This window comes from Anopheles arabiensis, chromosome 2 (genome assembly GCF_016920715.1).
Source record: "Anopheles arabiensis isolate DONGOLA chromosome 2, AaraD3, whole genome shotgun sequence".
NCBI classification, from domain to species: Eukaryota; Metazoa; Arthropoda; class Insecta; order Diptera; family Culicidae; genus Anopheles; species Anopheles arabiensis.
The window spans coordinates 2,658,698-2,670,929 of NC_053517.1; the positions used below are offsets into that span (position 1 = coordinate 2,658,698).

Consider the following 12,232-nt stretch of genomic DNA (forward strand, 5'->3'; position numbering starts at 1 on the left):
TCTTTCTCTCGCTCGCTTTTGCTTTATTGGGCGGTGAAAAAATGTAATCAAAAGCAGTGTGGCCAGATTATTTTGGCGGTTTTCGGTAGGCGCATCAAAATTTTATCGGTAGTTTTCGGTAGGTTAACCGTTAACCGGTTGTGTACGACCAAAAAACATCACGAAATCGTACAACCACCTAGCCGGGTAGGCCATACATTTTGTATGGAACAATAATGTTTTTCGTGGTTAAAAGAGTATATCTTTTGAATTTCGTGTAAGCTTTGAATGAAAACTGTCTTAAAAGTCCATAATAATGTTTTATAACATATCGTAGTAAGATTGGAATTTTAAAAATCCTATGAATATTTTTTTCTTTCGAAAATATGTTCTAACTTTTCTAGCATAACTGGCCAGGCCACATGTTTTAAGTGGATGATTAGTCTTTTTCTAAGCTTTAATTACATTCCTCTCAAAAGTTATATACATTTTTCAATTGTTTTGCTTGTTGTATAAAAACATATGTTGACGATCTATGCTCATCATGTTTTATTAAAAACCGGCTACGAGCGGCTCCAGACAATTTCGAAACCTTCTCCACTCCAACCCAACGGAGCCGGCTCCGAAGCTGACTCCGCTCCAGCTGCTCCGGAGCCGGTTCCGCACCAACGACTCCACGCTCACGGCTGCTCCGGAGCTGGTTGTTACAGATTGCACCAAAAATCATTTTAGATAATGTTTTAATCAGGAAGATCCATAATTAGCTGAGTAAATAATGTTGAAAGGAATCTATAAAAAAAATCGATATGTTTTGAACATTGTTCAACAATCACACCATCACATCGGGTGTTAGTTTCTACACTTGCGAGATGATAGATTCTTTTTTTAGGCTATCATACAATGCCGTCTCTATTGAAACGTTAGTCCAGAGCCGTTGGTCCGGAGCCATTAATTCGTCGCCGGCTACGGGGCTGTTGGTACGGAGGTACGGCTCCGGAGCTGTTGGTGCGGATCCGGCTCCGGAGCCATTGGTGCGCTCCAAAACACCCATCCCTATTCGGCAGTAACACTATGACACTATAAGTAACACAAAAGTATGAATGTGTGTGTTAACTTTCAGCCAATTCTTTTTCATTTGCTTGTAGTGCTTGGTATCATTTTAAAAGAGGTGATTTCAGTGTTAATTTCAATATATTGCTACACAACTTTTTGATATTTTTTATTTTTTGCACATGGGTAGAAAAAATCTTTTCTGAGGCATTTTAAAAATTTGAAGTCGATACGATTCTTTAATCCAAAGTTATTTTGGAAAAAAGATGCGAAACTTACCCGGGTAGGCGGTTGTACACAAGACGGTTAAAACTCAAAACTGAACTGAGTTAAAAAAAGTAAAAGCGAAAGAAGTGTTAAGTGGGATGGGTGGGGGGGAGCCTAATGCACAAAATGAAATTTCCATCTCACGAGAATATGCATCCTTTATCTAAGATATAGATTAGATTTGGGTCAGCGGTTACACAAATGAAGGTCTTTCTGAAGTGTCGATGTGAAAATTGTACTGGGAATTCTAAGCCAAAGAAGAACTAAGATGCACATTTTTTTCTCAGTGGTGGCAAGTTCTTTTTCTCGGGGCTCCACCCGATCGCTTAGGGCCGCAGCAGTGCTCCATTGGATTCAACTTTATCGTACGTGCTGTCATTTGATGTTTGCTGGATTATTTAGATTGATTTGATTGTTTGGCTGAGTTTTATAGTTCAATGATTTAAAAAATTTAAATTTTTCCCTTCAAATCCTAGATATATATATATATATATATATATATATATATATATATATATATATATATATATATATATATATATATATATATATATATATATATATATATATATATATATATATATATAGATATATATATATATATATATATATATATATATATATATATATATATATATATATATATATATATATATATATATATATATATATATATATATATATATATATACATCAGTATTTCTGGTCACTTTGCCCACAGGGCAAGGCGAGCTTTTTGGCGGCCACCGTCGCAAAACCGTCGCAAAACGTCAAAACCGGCGTCGGATGTACTGCAAACCGACGTCGCCGGCGAGCGAAACTCGCAACGATTTCGAGGCGCTGGCGACGGTCGTTTTTGACGTTTTGCGACGGCTATTGACCTTTCGAGCGAGCTTTGCCCTGCGAGCCAGTGTGACCAGATTATATTGGCAGATTTCAGTAGGAGCAATGTTGAAAACGCAACCATTTAACCTTCGTTTCTAAGACCAAAAATACACCCTCATTTTTATTAGTAAGTAAGTGCATAAAACTTTGTTCTTTCCAGTATAAAAAAATAGGAATTTTTCTAATTATTTTTCATATACAGGCGGTCCCCAAGATACACCCGACTTCAAGTTTTCCTGAAAATTTGAAGCTATTTCAATAACTAAAACAGAAGATATGATCAATTTACCACGCAAAAGAGCAATTTCTCCTACAAAATGTATGACCTATCCGGGTAGGTGATCATAAAGATGGGGGTGTATTTTTGGTCATAGAAACAAAGGTTAAATGCAAAATGAGTTGATATATCAGGTGGGCTTATCCAGTGCAATTTGACGTCTAAAAACGAAAATAGGAAGAAACCCTGGTTTGACAGTTAGATCCATAACAAACTGGATGCTTTGATGATTTTTCTATGGATTCACTACTAACTTTATCCAAAATGTTCACAATTTTACTCGATATTTGAGATATTTCGATGGTCTGTTGAACAGGAGCAAAGGACATATGCACTGGCACTCTGATAAATTCCTCACTTTCAGTATAAATTCATATTTGGTTCGCTTGGTACACTTCTCCTTGCTCGCTGACTGAACGGATTCAATAATCGTTTCCTAAATATCAGATTTTGCTAGGGAACTGTGTTGTTCCCAAGCGCCACAGATTAAGCTTAAACGACTGGAAAATTTAATATCCATAGAAAAAAAATCCACAGCTTCATTGGTTTGATCAATAGATGGCGTATTAAAACTGATCATTATATTGCTATCCTTTTCTTGCAATGTGTTTCGACAAGTTTCATCTTATCATGATCTATATAGCCTTCTAACTTTCCGAGCAAAAGTCTATATGAACGATGTTGTTTGGAAAGTCCTTGTTTATTAATCTTTACTTTAAACGATTTGCTACCACTTTGTTATCACGACCTTTCTCAAGCGCGCGCCATATCTCTTTTTCCGATCGGCACTCACGCATCGTGCCGAGCGCGCGTTCGCTGACCTCCCGATAGATCGCACACACACTTCGGTCTACGTCCGATGAGTGTCCTCGGTGGCGATCCACGGGACCATCAGGTTGGCCCATAACACTTAGGTTGTTATCCATTAATCTTCAGATCATCACTTTAATCCAAGAACTGGCCGTCGCGTAGGTTTTTTTGGCTTCTTTCTTCGTGCTACGCTGGAGCAAAACCACATACAATTTCTGCGAGATTTTGTTTAAACTTCAAGGCATACTAGATTTTGTTATGGAGCAAACCGTCAAATTGTGTGTCGATGTATTGGTGAGAAAGAACACCATAAGCCCACCTGATATATACACTCACTTTGGTTAAATGGTTGCGTTTTCAACAGTGCTCCTACCGAAATCTGCCAATATAATCTGGCCACACTGGCTCGCAGGGCAAAAGCTCGCTCGAAAGGTCAATAGCCGTCGCAAAACGTCAAAAACGACCGTCGCCAGCGCCTCGAAATCGTTGCGAGTTTCGCTCGCTGGCGACGTCGGTTTGCAGTACATCCGACGCCGGTTTTGACGTTTTGCGACGGTTTTGCGACGGTGGCCGCCAAAAAGCTCGCCTGACCTGCGGACCAGTGTGGCCAGATTCTATTGGCAGATTGCGGCAGGAGCACTGTTGAGAACGTAACCATTTAAATTTAATCAATTATTTTAACGATCAATTTCTTCTTCATTTTCTTCAATTTCTGAGGAAAATACAATGAAACAGCGCGAGCGAGCGTTCTTTTCAGTGGCACTCACTGACGCTCTGCCTCGTGCATTTTAAAGGCATGCAATAGCCCAAATAGCCAGAATTGCTTAAGCAGCTCATTTTGGCACGCTAAAGATCGCTGGTTGAATTCGCCTTTTGCAGTAGATAAACAGCATCAAAGTTCTATGTGGGTCTTTCAAACAGCGCCTAAGCAGCTTCCTTATGCCACGATGCCAGGGATTATTTTACTTTGTGTTTTATTTTCAAGCAAGCGTCATCGATGAAATAAACAACAAGATTTGTTTCGTTTAAACACATATGTATATTTTTAAATCCTTTGTATTGATGAATTACACAAAATTTTACACAATTTACTGTACAATCATAATCACTTCACTCAATATTCATTCTTTAATTAACGAATCTAACTTGTGCAGCAGCAATGATATTATTGCCGGCGTCCGTCTTTAACACTTTGACAAGAGCCGCCTTGTATCGATGTCATGCATTAAAAAGCTATAAAGTTCTACCAAGTTCAGTACCCTTTCTTAAAAAGCCTTCAAGTTCCTTCATGAACCCTACTCATAGTGCTAATCAGCCGCAAAGTTCCAAAGAGTGCCATGTGCCTGTTAAAAAGCTCCATAGTTCGGCAAAGTTCCGTCTATCTCTTAATCAGCCACAAAGTACGACATCGGAACGATTTTTCGTTAAACAGCCCTAATTCAGCTATAAAGTACGAGCTGGCTATTTGGGAGAGCGCATTCTCTCCGTGAAGGCGCTCCATCCGCCAGTTTTAATTTTCAGCCCAAAACAACGGACGTCGGATCCGATCTTGGGCCGGACCCCCACCGTGTGTTTGTACCTATCCCTCGACTGAAAATTTAATTCTCTTTTTCTGTCAGGTGAGCTTACAGTCGTTGCCGCTAAATTTTGACTCTAACTCACTTATTTTTGTCTCGAAGGCTCAAATTTTTGACAGCGTTTCACGATTTTTGCCTCGAAGGCATCAATTTTTTACTGTGAGTCAATCGCTTTATTTACAAAATTTTATATAATTTCTGAAACTGTGTGTTCTGAAATGATTGAAATTAAGTTAAATAGTGAATAATCTATTGATATAATTTAAAATAAAACAATTGTTTTGCCAATTTTGGCAGTTTTAATGGAGTGAAAAAAATTGGCATGTATTTTCAGCTGTAATCAAAAGCTTTAGAAATTCTAAAATTTCTTCATTTTTTCTCAAGATACAATCAATTTACACAGTTTTTGTATTTTTTATGAGTTGTGGAATAACAATTGTTAAAAATCTGCTTAAATACCTTGTAAAATTGTCATTATTCCTACAAGAGTCAAAAATTGATGATTTACAGACAAATATAGGTGCGTTAGAGTCAAAAATTGATGCGCACTGTCAAAAATTGATGCCTTAGAGCCAAAATTTGGTGGCAACACTGTAAACCGCGGACAGCGAGATTCAAATTTAAATAATTTTCTTTGACGAGCAATTCTCGGAATCCCCACAACTGACATGTTCTACTTATTAGGAATATTAAATTTTAACGGATAAAACTAAAAAGTGCCAGGCAAACAAACGTGCATCAGCGCGATAAGTAACAAATGAGGATAGCGATCCTTGAAACAGCAACCCAAGCGCCACAGATAAGCTTAAACGACTGAAAAATTAAATATCTGTGATTTTCGGTAGGATAAATGGAAAATTGGTAGTTTTAGGGCGGTCATCTGTGAATCGGTAGGCATATAAAAAATCGGTAGGAATACAGATAAATCGGTATTTCTGGTCACTCTGATCAAAAGGCCAGCGTTTGTTTGTTGACGTTTTAACAATTTTCGTGTCACTTTGCTGTCATTTCGGCGTGCGATGTTTTTGGCCGTTGGCGCACTCCGACATCGCGGATGGAAAAGAACATTTCCACGAAAATGCGTGAATTTTAAGGTATCGTGTGGTGGGAATTATTTCTTATTTGAAATTAGACATCGATTTTCATTGTTCGGAAAGCGCACAATACAAAGCGTGTAATTAAATTGCGAAAAACCTTGCCATTCCTGCGCGAGTACAACCCTGGGTGCGGTTGATCGCGTTAAATGAATTTGACATTTCTTTGTTTTTCTAAGGTCATTCGTAGAAAAAGGGAACGGAGAAATTAGCAGGATCGCATTGAAAATCTCGTACCCGATTAGCGCACCTGCATTGGCCGCGGAACTAGAGTGCAGCAACAGCCACGTTTGGAGGAGATATTTTGTGTTCCGAAATGGTAAGCAAGCATTGGGCACACACACGAACCAGCAAAAGTGCCAATCTAATAGGCGCATTTCATTTGCTCGGTAGGCATTCACCTCGAACGATGTGAGAATATCCGATGACTCGAAGGAATTGCACTTCAACAAGCATGTGGACTACATCGCAAACCATGGCAACGACAAGAACGACTACGTGAGTTTTGCAGCATTGTTCTGGTAGCTTTGATGAGAATCGCTAATCGCCCTTCCCCATTGGTAGGAGTACTGCATGACCGAGTTTCTTCGGATGTCCGGAATTTACTGGGGCGTGACGGGGCTGGATCTGATGAACGAGCTGGGCCGGCTGGACAAAGCATCGATTATCGAGTTCATCAAGAAGTGCCAGTGTCCGGTGACGGGTGGTATCGCTGCCTGCGAAGGTCACGATCCGCACATGCTGTATACGCTGAGTGCGGTGCAGATACTGGTCATCTACGACTGTCTGGACGCGATCGATACGGACCTGGTAGCAAAGTATGTGGCCTCACTGCAGCAGCTGGACGGAAGCTTCTTCGGGGACAAGTGGGGCGAGGTGGACACTCGGTTTTCCTTCTGTGCGGTGGCCATTCTGAGCTTAATTGTAAGTGTTGTCGACGTGATAGGGCTGCTCTATGGTTCCGGTCTTTTAGCTAATGTTTGCTTTCTCTCCCCCACAAAGGGTCGAATGGACGTAATGGATGTGGAAAAGGCGGTGTCGTTCGTCATGTCGTGCTGCAACTCGGACGGTGGCTTTGGGTCGAAACCGAACGCGGAAAGTCACGCCGGATTGATCTACTGCTGCGTGGGCTTTCTCTCGATAACGGATCAACTGCACCGGCTGGATTGTGAGCGGCTGGCGTGGTGGCTCTGCGAGCGACAGCTGCCAAGCGGTGGCCTAAACGGACGGCCGGAGAAGCTGCCCGACGTTTGCTACTCCTGGTGGGTGTTGGCGTCCCTCACCATCATCGGCCGGTTGCACTGGATCAGTTCGGAGAAGCTGGAGAACTTTATCCTCTCGTGCCAGGACGCGGAGACGGGCGGATTTGCGGACCGTACCGGCAACATGCCGGACATATTTCACACCCTGTTCGGGCTCGGCGCGCTGTCCCTGCTGGGCGACAAGCGGCTGAAACCGGTCAATCCAACCTTCTGCATGCCACAGTACGTGATCGAGCGGTGCGATTTGAAGCCGAAGGTAATCGTGCTGTAAGCGTCGCTTTATTTTATCAATTCATACATCAAACGCGACTATACACTAAAGTGGATCATGAAACACGTTGAAAATGCTCTTTGCTTTCCCCTCTGTTGTTAGTAAGCTTAGATAATAAAAGACAGCCATCCAAAGATCAAAAGGAAGCCACCCATCGGCGTGAGCCGGACTACGCTGCGATCGTTGGTGAACGCCACGTAGTAGCATGTGCCACAGAAAAGCGTCATTCCCGAAGCCATTAGTGCCGTCGTCTGGTCGTGCGGGAAGAGAGAAAGTCAGAGAGAATGTTCTGTGCGTAGTCCAACAATTCGAAATGACTTACCAGATACGGACGACGTGCAAAGGGGGCAGCCAGAAGGGCCAACGAATGGATGAAGTGATACCGGTTGGTCATTTCGAATATCTGCTTCGGGTCCCGTTCCTGTATGTCCTCGTCCTTCGGCGTGAAATGGTAGTGAGCTCCATAGGCCCCAAGAATGACTGCTGCCGCACCGCTCAGTCCAGCCAGTCTCACGATGTGCCGGTTGTGGCCCAGCAGCTTCCACATCGGTGGCAGCGCTTGTTCGACCACCGCTTTGGTGTGAGTTGCCGCCGTTTGCGTTACGGCTTTCGGTTTCAGTCCCTAGCGGGGAAGGACGACATCCAGGGACAAAATCACAATGGTCGCAGGAAGCGATGGACAAACAGTTTGTTCAACTGCTGATAATACTTACCGCAGCTCTGGCTCCTTGCGCTGCCATGGACCACACGGTGCTGGAGACGGGATTGTTGAAGAGGACATAGTTTACGGCATCATTTACACCCATTTTGCGGCAGAATTATACGTTTGCTGTTGTGAAATGAGCTATTTTTGCACCGTTTGTTGTGGAGATTGTTGTGGATAAACGAATTGTCATTGTTGGTTGGGCGAGTTTAGAGGTTGTAGTTGATTTCTTAGTGTGTGAATCTCCAGCAACGGACCGAAACAAACAGTCCTGGCGAAGTGATTCCACCTCTTATGATATGATATGACGGTATGATATCATCTCGATGCTCCTCTTTACATTCTGGCAACCAGTTCTGCTAAAAGGTTTTCTAATTTTTGGGGAGAATAGTGTGCGTTTCAGGAACTACAGCTGAGCTTACTACTGGGTGGGAAGTACATCCCACAGATCCTTTATCGTGTAACCTTCCTTCAGCGATTCCATGGCGAAACCCAGCTCCTTACAGTAGACCGGTTTCCTTTTCGAACCATCGCCCGTAGCCGTATCCGCCAGGTAAGCCGTAAACTTGGAATTTATGTCACCCCCGGGCGTGGAATCGAGCTCCTCAATGTCGTCAGCCGATTCCGTTGGGGCGCGTTCGCAGTCGGCCGGGGCGTCGTAAAACACCCCAAAGACGGGAGTTTCCGTGTAGACGCTGTGCAGCGAAAGCAGCTCCTTGAACACGTCCCCGAGCCGGTCCGCCGGATCGATGCGAAACCCGAGCACATACGAGCCGGCCGTTTCGAGCGTCTGGATCACCAACGCCGGTCCGTACTTGGATTCGCGAATACGCAAACTGGCAATCTGCATGTACGGCAGGGATATGTTAAAGCTGTTGTTCATCTCGGCGTACCACACGAGGCGCACGTTGCTCACGATGAGGATGCCCAGATTGCCCTGATCGCTGGACAGGTTCCAAACGCCGCTGATGGTGTTAAAGATCTGCTCCTGCGGTTGGACTTGCAGCTGGCCCGACACTACCACCGAAGAGCGCAACTTTAGCTCCCGGTAAATGGTTGAGGCCTGGTACAGCCGGTACACGTCGAAGATGGAGGCGAAGTGTTTCGTATTGGACGCGGTTAGGTTGGTGAATATGAACTCGAACCGGGAGTTGGAACCGACGCTCAGTATGTACAGGGCTTGGGTTGTTCCGCGCACCTTCGAAACGACCGTTTTCGTGTTCATCGTCAGTATGCAGGAGAAGCCCACGGACAGGCTGAACCGATGAGACGTGACCGAGTACCAGATGAGGCGCAGGTTGCTCACCAAAATTCGACCGCAGTCCCCACTGTTGCCCTTCGTGTCTTCGACCGAATCAAGGACATCGAGTACAATTTCGCCGCTGCGTATGGTTTTGTAGCTGGAAGGAAGGATGGAAATTAGGCTGAGAAACACCAACGGGCAGTTGCTTACATTGAGGGAATGTCGAATTTCACCTCCCTGTCCTCCCAAACGGGCTTTTGATTCATTTCGCGTCCCTAGATGGTGTTCACTGGCGTGTAGAAACAATCCATTACCAACTGAGTTTCTTGGTTGTGTATCGCGGACTGAGTTGTCATCACCATGGCAACTACCAAAAGCCACTGTAGCGAAGCCACAACATTGTGCCATAGTCATTGAAGTTTATTGTATTGCATAGAAATATAAAAAGGGCTTGCGCTTTCGCGTAGAACTTATTCCGATTCACTACCCGAACGGCTGGCCGATCCACTGCGCGAACCTCCGTCGGGAGTGCCGGAACGGCTGCGTGATCCAGATCCCGAACGGGAGCCCGAACGCGAGCCCGAGCGCGAGCGAGACCGGGAGCGGGACCGTGACCCGGACCGGGAACGAGATCGTGAACGGGATGCCGATCCGCGCTGCGATCCAGATCGGGAACGTGAGCGAGAAACGCTGCGACTGCGGCTGCGACTTGGCGAACGACTTCTAGATCCGCTGCGACTGCGACTGCCCGAACCGCTGCGACTGCGGCTACGGCTGCCCGACTTTGATCGGCTGCGACTTCTCGAAACGGATCTCGACTGAGATCTGGTACCGGATCTGAAAGAGATGAAGGATGCGACAGCGTGTAAATACTTTCTCCGTGAAACCATTATTCGCCTGCACACACATACCTTGATCTGGATCGTGACGAACCGGAACGATTCGATCCCTGCGATCTGGACCGCGACCGGCTGCCCGAACGACTTCTGTCCCGACTCTCACGCTTCGCCTTTTCATCGTCCTTACCGTCTCCGCCCTTGCCCTCGCCCGCCTGCGTCTGGCTTGCTTGCGCTTCCTCCTCGTCCTCCTCCTCTTCCTCTTCCTCCTCGATGTCTTCGTCGTCCTCTTCGCCGGCCGGCTCAAGCTGCCGCTCGCGATAGCGCTGCATACGGTGCTCGGAAGCATTGAGCGGGCGATGCTTCACCACCAGCTTCGTGTTGCTCTGCTGCTGAGCGTTCTTCTGCCGACGCTTGCTCAGCCGGACGCGCGTCTCCAGCTCGTTGTAGTAGATACCGTCCGGGCGCAGGACGAGGTAGTAGTTTTCCTCGTACCCCTTCGACGCCTTGCTCTTCACGTTCCAGTTGTACTCGCGGGCCATCTTGTACTCGTACTCCTCCTCATCCTCGTACAGCGTTTCGTTGACCAGATCGCGGCGCCGCTTCTCGAGCGTATCGTCCGTCGGCAGGAAGTAGGCCACGAACTGCTCGCCACTCTCGTCCATCACGCCCCGAATCATGGCCTGCGACATCTCCTCGATCTGGGCCGGCACGTTCTTGCCGCTCGGGGCCGGATCCGAATCGAAAATGACCTGCGCGCACGGATACTTCCAGTTGGCAAAGTCCGGGAAGACGGGCATGATCTCGACCGGCGTCACGCCCGGCTTGCTGTAGTGCGTCGTGATCGGCTTGGTGTTGTCCTCGAACGTTTTCTCGATCGCCTTGATCTGTGCCTCCCGGTCCATGTACAGTGTCTCCTCGCGCAGACTCTTCTTCACGTTGAAACCCACCTTGGCCTCCACCTTTTCCATCGTCTGCGGGTTGAAGCGCGTCTGCTCGGTCGAGATGTACTCCGACTTCCGCAACCAGGACACGCTCTTCGCATGGCGGCTGCTGCGCATCGAGTCCTGCGGCGTGTGAATGTCCTCCTCGAGCAGCTTCTCGTCGGCCGGATCGAGCTGGGCCGAATGGTCGATCTGGTACAGGTCCCGGTTGATCAGATCGATGGTGACGCCCAGATCGTGCTCGGTAAGCACCTCGTAGCGATAGTTCCGCTCCAGCGAGGTCGGATTGTACTGGATGAAGCGGTCATTCTCGAACGGATACGTGATGAACTTCAGATCGAACGGAATGTCCGGCAGCGTGTTGCAGTATTTCACCCGGGAAATTAGCTCCGACCTAGCGAATGGAATGGGGAACAACGGAAAGCAACAACAGCACCATGAAGCGGGACGGTAGCGTGGGAGCGCTTGTTTACAGTTGCGTCGAGGGTGGTTTTCGTACGCTTACCTGCGCTCCTGCTGACGAACGGGACGCTTATCAGCTCCGTTCGCACCGTTTTGCACGGTCGGCGCCATCGTTGGTGGCAATTATTTGGTAATTGTAACAAAACTTATCGCACTTTGCTCCGCGTTGTTATTGTGGACCGCTGTCAAACATCCCGAACGGAGAAGTGAACTCCGCAGCTGTGAATATAAACGTGCGCCAAGTTTCGAAGTTCGAAACTGTAATGTAACGGTTTTCGAAGATATCTTTTCAAATTCATTCAAACTTGCAAAACGGAAAAAGGGAAAGCGTTTTGAATGCATACTCGTGTATGTAAAGCATTGAGCATAGTTCATTATGCTTCTTATGTCCTAAAAATGTAAATTTATTGACCCAGGATGTTTTAGTTCAAATTTAAATCTCGCCAACCTCTCGTCGCCTTTGCGGATGGGTCGTTTGTTCGTTGGCTAGTGTTGAGGAATTTCCATTTAATCTCCTGATGTTGTAATTTTCAACCCTTACTTGAATGGCGTACTTTAACTGCATAAACCTT

The 12,232-nt window shown here is 45.9% G+C and overlaps 4 protein-coding genes across 4 annotated transcripts; 1 reads left to right on the forward strand and 3 right to left on the reverse strand.

The window, feature by feature from the left end:
- Window positions 1–5,849: 5,849 nt before the first annotated feature.
- Window positions 5,850–7,608, forward strand: LOC120901602 (geranylgeranyl transferase type-2 subunit beta). The gene is made up of 5 exons (XM_040309678.1): window positions 5,850–5,939; window positions 6,119–6,258; window positions 6,333–6,437; window positions 6,504–6,863; window positions 6,942–7,608. The coding sequence occupies exons 2-5, from the start codon at window positions 6,256–6,258 to the stop codon at window positions 7,470–7,472; spliced, it is 999 nt and encodes a 332-aa protein (XP_040165612.1). The 5' UTR covers window positions 5,850–5,939; window positions 6,119–6,255; the 3' UTR covers window positions 7,473–7,608.
- LOC120901609 (transmembrane protein 256 homolog) lies at window positions 7,462–8,385 on the reverse strand. Its single transcript, XM_040309689.1, has 3 exons — window positions 8,186–8,385; window positions 7,795–8,094; window positions 7,462–7,723 (listed from the first exon to the last, which is right to left on the reverse strand). The coding sequence occupies exons 1-3, from the start codon at window positions 8,276–8,278 to the stop codon at window positions 7,580–7,582; spliced, it is 537 nt and encodes a 178-aa protein (XP_040165623.1). The 5' UTR covers window positions 8,279–8,385; the 3' UTR covers window positions 7,462–7,579.
- Window positions 8,386–8,534: 149 nt separating this feature from the next.
- Window positions 8,535–9,792, reverse strand: LOC120901596 (Bardet-Biedl syndrome 5 protein homolog). Its single transcript, XM_040309665.1, has 2 exons — window positions 9,629–9,792; window positions 8,535–9,575 (listed from the first exon to the last, which is right to left on the reverse strand). Exons 1-2 carry the CDS (start codon window positions 9,682–9,684, stop codon window positions 8,597–8,599), a joined length of 1,035 nt encoding a protein of 344 aa, XP_040165599.1. The 5' UTR covers window positions 9,685–9,792; the 3' UTR covers window positions 8,535–8,596.
- Window positions 9,793–9,816: 24 nt separating this feature from the next.
- On the reverse strand, window positions 9,817–11,877 carry LOC120901591 (RNA polymerase II-associated factor 1 homolog). The gene is made up of 3 exons (XM_040309652.1): window positions 11,704–11,877; window positions 10,330–11,592; window positions 9,817–10,255 (listed from the first exon to the last, which is right to left on the reverse strand). The coding sequence occupies exons 1-3, from the start codon at window positions 11,769–11,771 to the stop codon at window positions 9,889–9,891; spliced, it is 1,698 nt and encodes a 565-aa protein (XP_040165586.1). The 5' UTR covers window positions 11,772–11,877; the 3' UTR covers window positions 9,817–9,888.
- Window positions 11,878–12,232: the final 355 nt, after the last annotated feature.